The sequence below is a fragment of the Dermacentor variabilis genome, chromosome 7, assembly GCF_050947875.1.
Source record: "Dermacentor variabilis isolate Ectoservices chromosome 7, ASM5094787v1, whole genome shotgun sequence".
Taxonomy (NCBI): Eukaryota; Metazoa; Arthropoda; class Arachnida; order Ixodida; family Ixodidae; genus Dermacentor; species Dermacentor variabilis.
In genome coordinates, this window is record NC_134574.1 from 120,873,214 (window position 1) to 120,887,571 (window position 14,358).

The following is a 14,358-nucleotide window of genomic DNA, read 5'->3' on the forward strand; positions in this document are numbered from 1 at the left end:
AGTTTCGCGGTTACGAGATCTCCGTCGTCTTCATCTTCTTGGCGCTGGCGACTTGAGACTTCTATTCAGCAAGGGTGGGCCCCTATTCCAAGGCTCCGCTGAGTCGTGCTGCATCGCTCGCGTGCTGCACTAGAGCCCTTTGGGCCGTGAGCTCGCTGCTGGTGAGCCGACTCTCCCATTGCTCCGCACTCGGGTGTTCGTGTTTGTGGAATGCTTTGTTGCGTTCGCACTCCCAGGTGATGTGGTAGTGTTGGTGTGGCACTGCACCAAGGGCAGGTGGCCCTGTATTGTGTCGGAAACATCTTATTGAGCACGTGTAAGTTGGGGAAGGAGTTTGTTTGTAGTCTGCGCCAGCTGGTCGCTTCCTCCTTTGTGAGGGCTTTGTGTGGTGGCGGATCTCTAAATCTAGTTCCTCTATGTAAGTTCAGGGTCTCAGCGTATCCCCCCTAGCAAGCCTGTAGGTGGGTCACCGGGGCATTCGACCACCCTGCTTGGAACGCTTCGCCTCGAGCTAGGCTGTCTGCCCTTTCGTCCCCCCCCACTATGCCTACGTGACCCGGGATCCAGATTAGGTTGTGCCTGGGCTTTTCCACCGAGGCGGAGGTGGCTCCGCTGAGTATTCTGAGGGCAGTTTTGCTGATTCTGCCCCTCGTGTAGTTCCTGCACACCACTTTTGAGTCCGTCAGTATGTTGAGAGATCAGCCTGTTCTATAACCTTCCGCTGCCGCCAGCGCTGCGGCAATCTCTTCGGCCTCCGTTGTGCCAGCGACCTTTGCCGTGGCATACGTGATCGGGTTTCCTTCCTTGTTAACCACTACCGTCGCGGCCACGCGTTCTCTTCCGTGTGGTTATACGGCGGCGTCCGTGTATACTGTATTGTCTAGCTGGGCTAGCGTTCTCTCAACGTATTCGGCCCTAGCTTTTCGCCTGTTTTCGTGTAGGTTGGGATCCATATTTTTTGGCAGTGGTCCTACATAATTGGTTTTCCTGAGGTGGTCTGGTACATCCGCGTATCTGTCTGTCAGTCCGCTCGTATCCCGACCCAACCACATCAGGGGCGCTCGTCCCGTAGGGGTGCCTCGGGGTTTCGTGGTTTGCGTACCCAGCAGAGCCTCGGCGAGCTCGCTGAAGGTGTTGCTGATGCCCAGCTGGAGCAACTTCTCATTCGACGTGTTTCTGGGTAGATGCAGAGCCGTCTTGTACGCCTTCCTGAGGATGGTGTCTGCTTTCTCACTTTCTGCCTTGGTCGTCACGTGGTACGGCAGGGAGTACGTGACTCGGCTGACAATTAGGCTGTGGACTAGCTTGAGAGTGTCTTCTTTCATTCCGTATCTCTTTTGGGAAAACCTATCGATCATGCGGCCCACCTGTTCCACCGCCTTGCTCAGCAGGCTAATGGTGTGGCTGCACTTCCGGCTGCCTTGTAGCCACATGCCCAGCTGCTGTTTGATCTTTGTTCTGAAAAGGCATAGTCTTTGTTCACCGACAACCAAAGATACAGTCTTGTCACACGGAAATTTATATGAATGTTGAATCATCGACATCGAATGATGTGCTCCAAGCTTCTGGAATACCTTAATTAATGCAAATGTTTGCTCATTTCAATACGGGCGCCACCTATAACTGAAGAAACGAATACTATTTACAATTCTTTGTATTGAAGCGCAAGGGCCCTGATCTTGAAGATGATGTTAAGAAGGTTAGTGCACGACAAAAAAAAACTAACGGGAATGCTGCGGTTTCTTTTCCTAAGTATGCGAACGCGTTCTTCTCTCGCAGATTAATTTTGTGGGCTCGATGAATTCGCTTGTGGGTCGCGTGATGCGATCCGACTGATCCTGAAATGGACAAAAGAAAACTGACATATAAAAATGTTTAAACACAGCCACAAATAAACCGATTACAGTGTTTTAATATTCTAAATGAATATCGCTTCAGACCAGCTACAAACTCCTGTAACGACTTCTTCTTCTGCATGACATCAAGGAAGAAAAGTACCCAAGGTAAATGACACCAGTTCTGAGTGGGGACAACTTCAGATATCACAAACAGAATCAGTGACGCTTTAAAGACCAAACAAAAAATTTGCGAACTGTATGATTTTTTTTTCTATTTAGATATCGAAAACACATTTACAACACGTATATAAAAATCAATTTGTGGAAGCCTTTTCAACAATAGTTTTGTGGGGTACATCTCGCAGGACACCAAAACCGAGCTTCGCCACATGTCACCTCTGACATCGGGAATAACATGTAGAGAGAGTTCTGGTGTAATATGAAGCAAAAGTGTGCATTGCATTTCCTCGACACTTCCAGAGTAATACCACTGCAGCCGTGGAATTTGCATTGCTTTTTCGCCTCAAATTTCTGGTCGCACTTCGTGCATTTGTGCTCCTATAGAAAAAACCAGCCGCGTGCTGCATATATTTCAACGCTGCCCAAATAATTTGTGCCTAAAGCTTCCACCTGAACATTGAACCTTTGCAAAAAAACATATTTCTTTGTTTCTTGGCCGTACGCAATGCTCGTTCACGAAGGGTTAAAGCCAACACGTAGGCCAGTCACTGAGGTTTTGCAACAACAAATATCAGTGTCCGCTCGTTCTGCAGTCAAACAGCAGGAATTTGTTACTACTTACTTAATTTCAGCTAGAACATCCGCTACCATCTGGCAAATTGCTCTGGAAAAAATTTCTGATTCCCCGAAGTTTAGAGTTTTACCAACTTTTACCAACTTTTACACTGTAGGCGAGCAGTTGTTGTTCTTTTGCGATTGCGTAGCCATCTACGAGATCAAATGTTTTTTACATGACACATCATAATAAACATGCGCATCAGTATCAATAAGATATCCGGAGCTGAATTCCAGCCTAAGGCTTATCGCTGGCGCACGCATAAGGCAGTTAAAGTTTCTACATTTGGGCAAGTTGGTACTGGTTGAACATTATGAAGGGGCAGTGCAAGACAGACAGAAGGCCGGAAACACACATGACAACACTGTCCTGTATGTCTCTGGCCTTCTGTCTTTGTGGTCTTACAGTAGAAGATCTGGAAATGTCAATACGCACGTACAGGTCTTATTTTTAGAAGAAGTACGTGTTTGGTAAATATTTAGCCTTTCGAAGAATTTAAATTTGCAAGCTCCTGTTTAGGGCTACCTCAGCATCAATGCCTTTTCAGTTCTAGCCAATCGATGTGCCTTTCACACACTGTGAACGCAGTGGTACTGTCTGAGTTACTCAATATATGATAGAATCTCAAAGCATTCTACGTCGCCTGGGTAACCCTTAATTCATTCTAAATACAGCGCATCAGGGATCAAATAAGGTTAAAATACCTACTTGCTAATTAAGGATTAGTAAAGGCAAGGCGCAGATGACCAGGACTCAATAAGAACACAAACGACATTACCGGCGTTTCTGTTCTTCTTGAGCCCTGGTCTTCTGCGCCTTACCTTTACTAATTCAAGCATGAACCAACTAGCCCAAGCAACAGTTTTACTTGCAATTAAGACTCTATTGCTCAATATATATATATATATATATATATATATATATATATATATATATATATTCGATGCATGTAGTGTGGCCGCCATAGCTTGGCGCGAGTGGGAGCCGCTTTGCGTGGCTTCATTGCTCAATGACACTTCACGTAACCTTCTGAACTGGTAAGTGCACCCATTTACAATATATATATATATATATATATATATATATATATATATATATATATATATATATATATAGTATATGCGCACTTGCAATTGAACAGGCGCCGCACAGCCAAGTTGCAAAACCGCAGCAACATGAAACAAGACTACTCAATCCTTCATGCAATTATTACGGCGAATAAACTACCGTGCAATGCTTGTGCTTCGACGAAATTTAGCAGCGTCTTGATCGATCTAAATGCCGTATATGTATCACATTTATCGCACTGGCATTTGAATCTTTATTTCCCTATATTTTTCAGGCTGTTCTGTTTCTCATCCAACGTAATGTATCTTTTTTCTCTTCTGTTGTTGTGGGTACTGGGTTGCTGCAGTTGAATGAATGAATGAATAGAACAAAAAGAGTGGTCGTAAGGTTGATAAAGGTTTCATGCAAGCTTTGCAAGGTTACGTTTACATCATCTCAGAAGAAATTGGCATTCATTTGATGCACAAGAACTGATGCGCTTTCCTTATTAAATCATTGTTATTTTAAAGAAATTATTATTATGTTTTTGGTTATGTTTTGTTTTGCGACTTTAAAATACGTAGTTTCATTAGGAATGACTTGCATAAATGATAATGTCCGTCTCCATTTGTTAATAAAAGCATAAGTTTGATGTCTCTGCCTATGTCCCTGTCTTCTGGCAGCCTTGTTTCGTAGCAGTTTTGATAGAGACCCTGATTGCTCCGAATCATGCACTCACATCAAGGCTAGTGCTGCTGCTGTCTAGAACATGGTACTGGTACGTGGAAGGCGACCCCCTATCGACGCTTTTCCTGCACATCAGCACAGGCCAGATTATGAAGAAGAACACGTTGAGCAGGAACTCGGTCTTGTAGCTGATCACTCTCATACGTAGCTTCCTGCGGTAGCAACAGTTTGTGATTAAAGCCCCGCAAAATACCGCGGTGAAAGTTAGCATGCCAAAATCCCGAAAGCAAGGTATCACTACCGAACAACGTCGCCAGATAAACTAATGTGAGACAACGAGGCTCCAAATGACGAACTTTGGGGAAGGCAATGCTACATTTTGACGATGTGTTTCGAGGAAAACGTGACAAACTGATAACCCAGTGAACAATAACTCCTAGGACTTTGTGACGTTAACAGTGTTATTTCTTCGCCGTAATGCTACGGAAAATGTTCGATTGATCTCCAATCTTCAGATCTTCACTTTGTAGAAAAAATACCAGCGTAGATGATTGGGAAAATACGCAGACATATTACTTCATTGTTGTTTTGGTGTTAAAGGTTGAAGCACTGAAGGTGATCCGAAAGAGACCAAATTTCCATCGCAGAAGTATGCTGGATACATTGAAATACTTCAAGGAACACATAGAAGAAAGTATTTTCGAGCTGTACTGGTAAGTTAGCTTGATACCATACCAGAAAAGCTACTAGTGGGGAAAAAATTAGGGCGCTTGGTATACCCAGAAAAGGCGCTTTGAACGGCAAATTGTTATGGCACCGCCTTAAAATTCGCGCACCTGCTCACCAATTGAGTTCTTCATGTTTAAAGGCATCTGCTTTTGCTTGAGCTATATATTGCAGGTAAAGATTACTCGCAATTTTTTACATCAAATAAGATTTCAGAAGTTTCAATAACTTTTACTGAGCCTCAATTGCCCCTGTACAAAAAGTAGATTGTAATTTGTCAAGTCATACCAAATATCAGCACTGTAGCTTCGGCCCGACACTAAATATTGACTTTCCATTTCTCTTTTAGCAGCCAATATATGTCAGCAAAACCAACAAACTTACAGCAGTCAAAGAATACTTTGTCAGTTAACATAGATATTATGTTTTCTTTGGGTCTCCTTTTAATTTATTTCTGTCACTATGTCCTCTGTTCCGTTTTTCGTATCCTTAGTACAGTCGAGCCAACAAAATCCCACAATTTATTTTCAACTTCACCCCAAATTTATTTGCTTGATTGATGGTTATAAAATGAGTCTCCGCTAAATTGACGCCATTATTGCGACCTAAATATTGCTAGTCCAATGAACCGACTACATTTGCGTTGCTAAAACTGGACTTTCGCAGACGCTTTTAGATTCTGCAAAACTTTATTTTACTGGTTCTACTGTTTTCACCAATCTGCATTTTACGTTCATGCTAAGTTCCTTTCAGTTACCGCAGCAAACCGAACGACGTTACACTCACGTTTTTGGGTGAATGGGGTGGCCTTCTCTGTCGTGCTGCACAGTGTACTTCCTAATTTCGGGTTCGTAGTAGTGCTTGAGGTGGCCTTTGCCGTATATCAAGGAGTGTAAGCCACACTGGCCAACGCGTTCACAGCCAAGGCACCCGAGACAGGCCTTTAGAAACCCTACGGTTAAAAAAGGAACATCAGAATGAAAGAAGCACTTTGGCATGGTTCACATCATTCAGTGATACTCAGACCGCCTTTTGCAAACGAGCTCATTTTTCTTTCTTTGCAAATAGTCAATACGGAATGTAACGTGAGATGTATTGTGAACATTTTGGTTACTGTTCTACGAAGGGCATAGCGCAGCTCTATTTGAGGACGCACAACACGCTACTTGTATATCGTAGATATACTAAGTTTATGAAGGCGCGGCATTTTAACCGTAGTTTCATTGCTTTAGAAAGACAATCACGCCGTATGATTTAGACATGAACTTGTAAACTGCGCATATGATGTTCGATTACCTTTGACGGGATCGGAGTCACCTAGCAACATAGAGAACAAAAAGCTGAAGTATTGACGTCATTGAAAACCTTGTGCATCAACCCTCGTATACATCAGAAACTACGAGTGCCCAACGTTACGCATAAGATTAGGTTACAGACAATAATGAACGCAACCTGGAAAGCTGTTCAACATCTTCTGCCCACCAGGTAGTCTAAAAAAAGCGAGATTGTTTACTTGGCCATGACATCTTCAGCGTTGTGGTGGGACATGAAACGTACGCAGGACGATTTCGTCTCCATCTGCTCCGCTAAAGTTCAGATATATTTATATATAGTAAAGGAAAAGGGTAATTCCTTATTCTAAGTAATTGCAACAGATGCACCTTTTTAGTGTCGCTTTTAAGGCTTCAGTGTGAGCGGCGCTTGGACACTACGATGGAGGCAATTAGTGCTGGCGGCAGCATGGAAGCAAACACGAGCGCCATGCTTACCGGCAGCAAGTTTCACCCCGAGGCAACAAATGAGGAATTGTTTGACGCCGTTGTAAGGGCGCCTCTCGGTGCTGGATCTCGCGGCGCGGCTCTTGTAGATGCCCGCCTTGAGGGCGTCCAGTTCGGTGATGAGGTGGCAAGAGAGGCTCTCATTTCCACACTTAATAGACAGGTAAAGCATACAGTGATTGTTCGGATCAGTTATATAGAACTTAGGAAAAAGAAGCTAGGGAACGGCTTGCGACCAAAACTAAGCCGACGTAGTTTGGCGATTGGTGTGAAATATTTACGTAACTGAATATATTCGCATGAACTGATATAAAGACATGTAGCCAGGAACTAAGAAAAATTATCCTTATTAAGAAGATAATCGCCAAGCTACTTGTACAAATTATTTGAACCATTAGGATGCACAACAACTAGCACGTCACAACGCAATATTGTTTTGGACAGCAGGCAAGCGAACAGAACATTGCAAACGCAAACTTCTCACTTTTTAACTTTTCACTTTTTAATCTCAAAACACGTACAAGTTGCTAGATATCGTAACAAATCACTCAACCAATAAATAAATAAATAATAATTATTATTTAATTATTTAATTAATCACTAATATTTATCACTACATGAAAATACTTCACAGATAGAGGTGTACAGAAGGAGGTGCCATAGTAAAAACCTAATTGCGACCTCCCGTTCATGTTAACATAAAAGTTACATTCGTAAGAAACAGCAGCTGAATCGGCACCAATTACAGAAATGATAAATAACAAAATACGAAGGAATAGGAACACGAAAGAGGAATTGTGCACTGCTATGCAAAGCAATCTAGTTTATAATTCAATCTTGTCAGTATAGCAGAGAAAAGGCGGCTCGGCGCCTCAAGTAGCTACGGCAAATGATCAATTTATAGCCAGTTTGATCTTCAACCACGAAGGCTTCGTTATGAGGATAACGAAAACACAGACGTTGCTTTGTAGAGCGGTGATACGCTGTGACAGGTTACGAATGGTAAAAAGTATTTCCGTATCCTCATTTAATGCTTTGGCAACATGGGCTTCGGCACTTTAAAAGTAAGGACAATTCATGTATAACGCAGCAACAATGCCAGTTATATTAAGTTTAGCTAACGATGCGTGGCGAGCTATAACTCAAAAGGGTATAACAGAAGAAATAAAGTAGAAAAAATTAAATTACACTTGCTCAAGAAAGTCCCAAAGCTACAAAGAGTACAGTCAGTTATGTTTGAGCAGAAGTTCATAAAACAAGAAATGACCAGCACTCACGCTGCAATGGCACGAGAGGTAGCAGATGCACTGCTTGCCGGGCCTCAGTGTCACAGACCGCGAAGCAATCATGCCGTATTCAGAATCGTGGAGTTCCACTGTGAAAAAGATAATTGCATATCAATTATTTAGAGCAAATCTTTTACTGAACGCATTTGCGCATAGTGCATAGAAAGCAAACAGATCGTTTTTCTTGGTTAACGTATGCCTATGGCATTGTTTATGCAATTGCACCATCCCCTCCAGTGACCTTTCAGATCGTTAGCCGTTTCGCTAATTGCGGACGCTTTGTTCTGTGCCTGGTGAGGCAAATACCCTAGCCGCCTATCATCTAACTAGGGCTCAATAAAAATTCCGACTAACTTTTCATTGATTTTTGAAACCAAATAACATTTTCATCTCTATAACGTAGCTGTTAAAGTTTTACTCTTTCGTGGCTGTTGAGGAAAATACGCGGAGCGCACCATGTTTGTTCTCATTTCTAAGGCTTCAGCGCTCCTGTGGCTGCCTCCCTGATGGGACTTTATGTGCATGCGGCGTGGAATGTTTTGATACTCTTGTTTCAAACTGACATCTGCAGCCATAGCAAGAAAAATTTGGGAAATTCCACCGACACTCTGCACATATTTGCATCTCGGGCATCAAGTCACCCAGAGACCGGCACTGCCACTATACAGAATATAAGAGAAAAGGTAAAATTCCAGACCTCGGATTAAAGGTTGAAGCAGCACGACTGACTGGCTCTGTTCCAGCATATAGTGTTTATCTTGCTTCGTAGGAATCCTAAGGGAGCACCTCCTTATTTATCACCAGCCTCTAAAGAAGGTTGTACAAATAGTACTGCAATAAGAGACACGAAGGACTTAGGGAATGAGACTTCTAATTACATGTATTAGCGCAGCGGCACAGAAGAAGGGTTTTCAATGTACAGTTTGTTGCCTCTGTCACTCCTGCAGACGTCGCTGGGAGAACAGGCCGTATTTGCACAAAAATGTGTTTTAACTCAAATACTTGTCTCGGAAATACCAGGGAGGAAAGCTCCTGATAGTTCACTAGCAATTAGTACAATGCAATATTTTCATAAAGCCTAAAATATGATAAACAATAAAAATGAGCCAGCGTTGGTCTCTTTCCTGTTGACTCATATAGGGAGCGGAAATGAATAATCCGGTGTGGGTGAGACTTCCTGCAGTAACATTTCTTGACGTTTTTCTTTTCTGGAGAGAGTCATCGAACCGCTGACACTTAAAGACATCGTTAGGAAAGCTGTGCAAAGGTGTAAATTACGTCACGGTGTACGGCGGTATAAATTATGCATGACGTCAACCTCAGCGTTTCCATTAATAACTGCAAGTGTTAGTCGTCGTATCACATTTGCATTTGCTTGCACCGACTTTCGTGCACCAAACATTGGAGCGACTGATCTGGTAATGGAGAAATAAGATAATAGGTGAATAAATATATATATATATATATATATATATATATATATATATATATATATATATATATATATATATTACGAGAATAAAACAGCCGTAATTTTATATGTTCGTGCATTCCACTCATTGCGGAAGACGAAATTTTCAGCTGGTAAAATGCCATGCGGAGGTAGAATAAATAGAATAGATTTGAGCAGGAGAGTTTGCCTACTTCGCGAAAATTAGTAAATCATCGGTCCCATAACTGGTTTTATCGGGACGGCTGAACTTCAGCACAGTGCCAGTTGACCCAAAACAAACTGTGTAGCACAAATTCAGAAATATACGGAACTAGATAGGAATGTGGGGGGCACATGGGAATATGCGGGAAAAATACCTAATTGTGCCATCAAACGTGATATGTTAGTATTTAACGAAACATTGGGGGAATTTATTGTGTCCGATACATGAATCTGTATTTGTGGAGGGCGTTTTATTTCTACTGTAGGGTAAAATAAATTTATTTTGCGCTATCTTTTGCGTGTTCCACATTCCTAATAAAGGTTCTGTTTTGATTTGTCGGCCCTCTTGTGCATTCTTTCAGAAATAAAATAACACCTCATAACTTATAACGATGCCTAATTTTCGCTTTCTAAAGCACGAGCGATGGCGCGAATTTCTTTTTAAATGTTCCTAAGGAGCGGCGAAAGCATAAGTACCGGTGCACTTGAGGTCATCACGTATATCAAGGGCACCGAAGTGCACTGACGTCAGCAGTAGCAGAGACCGCCGTGGTGTTACCAGGGCCGAGTCAGTGTCGCTGTTGGCAACACCGTGACTACACTGCGTAACCTGCGCGGTGAAGATGGTTGCCAGTTCACCCAGATTGGTAACCTCGATGCGCACCAAGGAACCGGAGTCACTACTTTGAGCTGAAACCACGTTGATTCGACCTTTGGTCCTAATGCAAACAGAGCATACAAAAAGAGAAAAAAAAGCACGCAAGACAGTTTATAACAGTTCTGCTTCCCCTTCGTTGGTGGGATCCTCAGCGCTTTCTGCTATATAAATATTTAACAGGGAACGGCGGGCTAGTTGGTGGTCGATATTGGAATGCATTATGTAGCCACGCAAATGACAACGGACGAAGAAGGAAACACACAGGACAAGCGCGGTCTTGTGCGTTTCCTTCTTCGTCCGTTGTAGTTTGCGCGGTTAGATAATGCATTACTATATGAATACTAAGACAGGAACCAAAATAGACCAGATATAACAATATTGAAAGGAAAGAAAAGTCGGCAGACACACTTAAGACCTGTGGAATTGAGAAAGCAATATAATCCCTATCCCTTTGGTGAAATGTTTTCGATTGATGTTTTCGACGTGCATTAAATTTCTCTCTGTTGATGCGGTGTTCGTGTTTCCATATACCTTGGCCACAGACCGGCTCATCTGATGCACTCATGGCGTGCCGTTGAGAGTCCGTCAAAGTAGACAAAGCACCGATGAGATCCAAAGAGCAAGCGACGTGCGGAATGAGGCGCACTGCTTTTTTGGACTTAGGATGTGGATCCGCTTGCTCCACAACTGGCTCCCTGCTAAATTTGACGTCTATCCGAGCATTTCTGATGTTTTTTTTTTTTACTCTTTACGCTGTCGGCCAGCTTTGTTAACATCCCTCCGTCACGGCGCCGGCGGCAACGCTGCTGGATTTTCGCGTAATGGGACATACTGCTTTCGCGTTAAAGCGGCACGGTTCGAAGAACTACGGATAGTGGTACTGCATAGCAGTAGTCATGCACAGGTTGCGCCTTTATCATGTTTATATCTACCTATCTTACGTCTATTGGACGATAAAGACATATCGCATTGATCTTCAACTATACCTTTCAACAATTACGATAGCGTTCTAGACGGCGAAAATGGCGGTAAACTTATGTGCTGCTTTACTGTGACATTATGGAGAACGTAGCAGTTTCTGCCAAGACCTTATCATTCGCTTCCAGATTAAAATAAAAAAACTGGAAGACAAATGAAATGATAACTACTGAATATTACCGATACAGCTGTCATGAAACCAAGCAATTCCTTCAGAAAACGCTGGGACGCATGTACAAATAGCCACAGTTGCTGTATGTATGCGGTCGTGGCAATAATAGATGTCAAAGCAAAATAAGAACAGCGTGGAGAGACATAAGAATGACTACCCTTGCCTGAGGAGAACAATGTCATCGGCATTAAGCTCGAGGTGGATGACGCTAAGGTGCGGGTGCTCGTACACGAACGTGAGGAACCGCTCTCCACTTGTCTCGTCAAACAGAATCGGAGATTCCGGCAGCTTATCCTTGAAATAGCTCAACAAGATTGGAGAAGGCATCTCCCCAGAGGCTTGTCTCTCCTTGCAAAGAAAATATATTGTACGCGTCGTTAGGAGTATCGCACGCGTAATTCGACGACGTGGGTTTGTGCCCCATCTGCGGCCTGTCGTATCTTCATCAAATTTTATTTCCATTAATTTAACATTTCCTGAACTCAAGTATTATGCACAGGTAAGTTCCCCCATGCTGCACTTAGTGTCTTTGTTGTCTTCAAGGAAGAGGAGGAGGAGGAAAAACTTTATTTGCCCTAATTGGTTAGAAATTAGCGGTGGCATATGTGATCGACCGTCTTCACGGTCTCCTTCCTCATCTCCGCATGATATGACCACTAAAAATTGGGCCTTGATTCCTCCCTTCGTGTTCATTACATAGCGAGGCCTCAAATCCGGTAGCAATTATACATTACGGTTCTATGTGTGGGCTTATTAACTAGTTGCCTTCATCCAAAAAGATAACGTACACGTGACGCCTGCGGCCAAAGGGGTGTTCCATATCCGCCGTTAATCCGCCATATCTGCCGCCATCCCTATTGCAAAACCCAGTGCCACTGGGACTCAGTGCGCCGGATTATGGGCCCAGCGCAGCGTGCTGGATACTTGGGCGCTGGGCACACGCAGCGTACTGTGAGGCGCTGGCTACTCGTGCGAAAAACAGCTCTGGCGCGTTAAATATGCGGTGTCGGGACACCGTATATATATTTTTGAATACAAACAGCAACAAACAGCGTTTTAATCCAATAAAAAAAGGAATAAAATGTAACAATAAAGCTGCTCCAAACAGGATAATACTGCTCCGTCAGCGTACCCAGTGCGACACAGTGCCAAAAAACGCGCCGGTTTCACACTGGAAGACGCTGGTTTTTGCAATAGGGATACCGGCCGCTAGTCATTTAGATTCATGACTAGCCTATGGCTACGGGTCCAAACAGTATTTGACACATTCCTATTGTGTTTTCAAGGATTAATAAACAATTTCAATTTGAATCTGAATGCCATGAGTGGCGGTGCTGGCTAACACTCGCAGGTTTAGTTTCGATAGATAAACATAAATACGCCAGAAATTGAATAAAAAAGACAGCGCCATGGTAGATCACTAGGCAAGAGCATCACGCCCATAATGCGAATACGTGGGCTCGTGTCCCACCTGCAGCCAGTCGGCTTTTCATCCGCTTTCATTTTCATAAATTTATAATTTATTTCATTCAAGTATTAAGTTCAAGTAATCTCCCCTATGCTGTCTTTGGTGTCTTTGTTTGTTGGCTTCAAATGACATAACTAATAAAAAAAAGGCCCTCGGTTTCCTTTCTTCTCGTTCATTAGTTCAAGTGCACGTAACAATTATTTCATACAGAAGTCTGTGTCCCCTAATTTGGAAAGAGAACTCGCCTGCCTCACCTCTTCATCGAGGAAAATATCGTATGGCTCGCCCTCGAGGCACCTGAAAAACAAAGCAAGTATAGTATGCATACATAAGAGAGTGCTTTCTGTTAAGTACTTCAGCATCCAGGAAACTGCCGCCGTTTAACATCAGGATTGAGTAACGTATTCGCCTCTATATACTTAAAAGGCAGAAATTTACGAATGCACACAAAGTAAATGAAAGTACGTGTGAATTTGCTAGAAGATGGACATGGCTACCTTCTACACCTCTACATGGGTGCAGGCATTAACTGCGTAGCATATTAGCATATATTCTCCAACCACGCTCCGAAATTGCCCTTTATGTGAGACTTCACCGCAATCTCCCTCTATCAGCTTCTCCCGAATTAGTATGCACACTTGTATAGAAAACTAAGCATACATATGTCTTGCGCAGTTTAGCCAATATGGAAGCACATCAGCGGCTCGCATACATCATCATCATTATCATAATCAATATAATCAAGAGTTAATGTCATTTAAAGGCCTCTTGTGACGCATTACATGAAGGGGATTAATGTACATGAGTAATCACAACAGAGATTAAAACAAGGCAGAAAAAAAGAAGTGACATATAAATACCTAAGGGCGCGAGCAGTATGAGCAATAAAGGCACAGCGAACTTAAAAGCAAGGTAGATGTCTGAGTAAAACAATTAGTTCTGGAAAAAGGCCGTCAGCAACTGCCAAATATTTTTGCATGGCACTTATTACGTAATAATTTCACAGCTCGTTCACTTCTGTATACTCGTAGCTAAGGACGATCTGTTCAACGTAGCCGCGTTACCATGTGAGCACTGTACACTTAGGATGGTATATGGTAGGAGAGAAATACGCTGAGAATATGTATACGCTGTGAAATTTGAAAAACAGGAAATTTTAATGAGAGTCATTAAGATTGCCATGTGTATTTATCAGATATTATCGCTTCACTTCTGGCCATAACGATTTGCACAAAGTGTGAGAGTTATGTGCCGCCTGAGGGCTATCAAG

The 14,358-nt window shown here is 42.8% G+C and overlaps 2 protein-coding genes across 2 annotated transcripts in view; both read right to left on the reverse strand.

Annotated features, from left to right (window-relative positions):
* Window positions 1-11,880, reverse strand: LOC142588823 (hapless 2-like). Its single transcript, XM_075700639.1, has 7 exons — window positions 11,778-11,880; window positions 10,290-10,422; window positions 8,150-8,247; window positions 6,864-7,023; window positions 5,881-6,046; window positions 4,421-4,580; window positions 1-1,838 (listed from the first exon to the last, which is right to left on the reverse strand). The coding sequence occupies exons 3-7, from the start codon at window positions 8,219-8,221 to the stop codon at window positions 1,749-1,751; spliced, it is 648 nt and encodes a 215-aa protein (XP_075556754.1). The 5' UTR covers window positions 8,222-8,247; window positions 10,290-10,422; window positions 11,778-11,880; the 3' UTR covers window positions 1-1,748.
* The window catches only part of LOC142588824 (hapless 2-like), a 20,627-nt gene continuing 18,042 nt past the window's right edge, over window positions 11,774-14,358 (reverse strand). The window contains exon 8 of the mRNA XM_075700641.1: window positions 11,774-11,968. Coding sequence (XP_075556756.1) covers window positions 11,774-11,968 — 195 coding nt within the window. The remainder of the gene's footprint in view (window positions 11,969-14,358) is intronic.

Coding starts and splice junctions, on each gene's coding strand:
- LOC142588823 (XM_075700639.1), bottom strand. CDS start 8,221: ATGATTGCTTCGCGGTCTGTGACACTGAGGCCCGGCAAGCAGTGCATC. Junction 7,024..8,149: donor ACCTCTCGTGCCATTGCAGC/GTGAGTGCTGGT, acceptor CTGTCTATTAAG/TGTGGAAATGAGAGCCTCTC. Junction 1,839..4,420: donor GCAGCAGCACTAGCCTTGAT/GTGAGTGCATGA, acceptor TGTCCATTTCAG/GATCAGTCGGATCGCATCAC.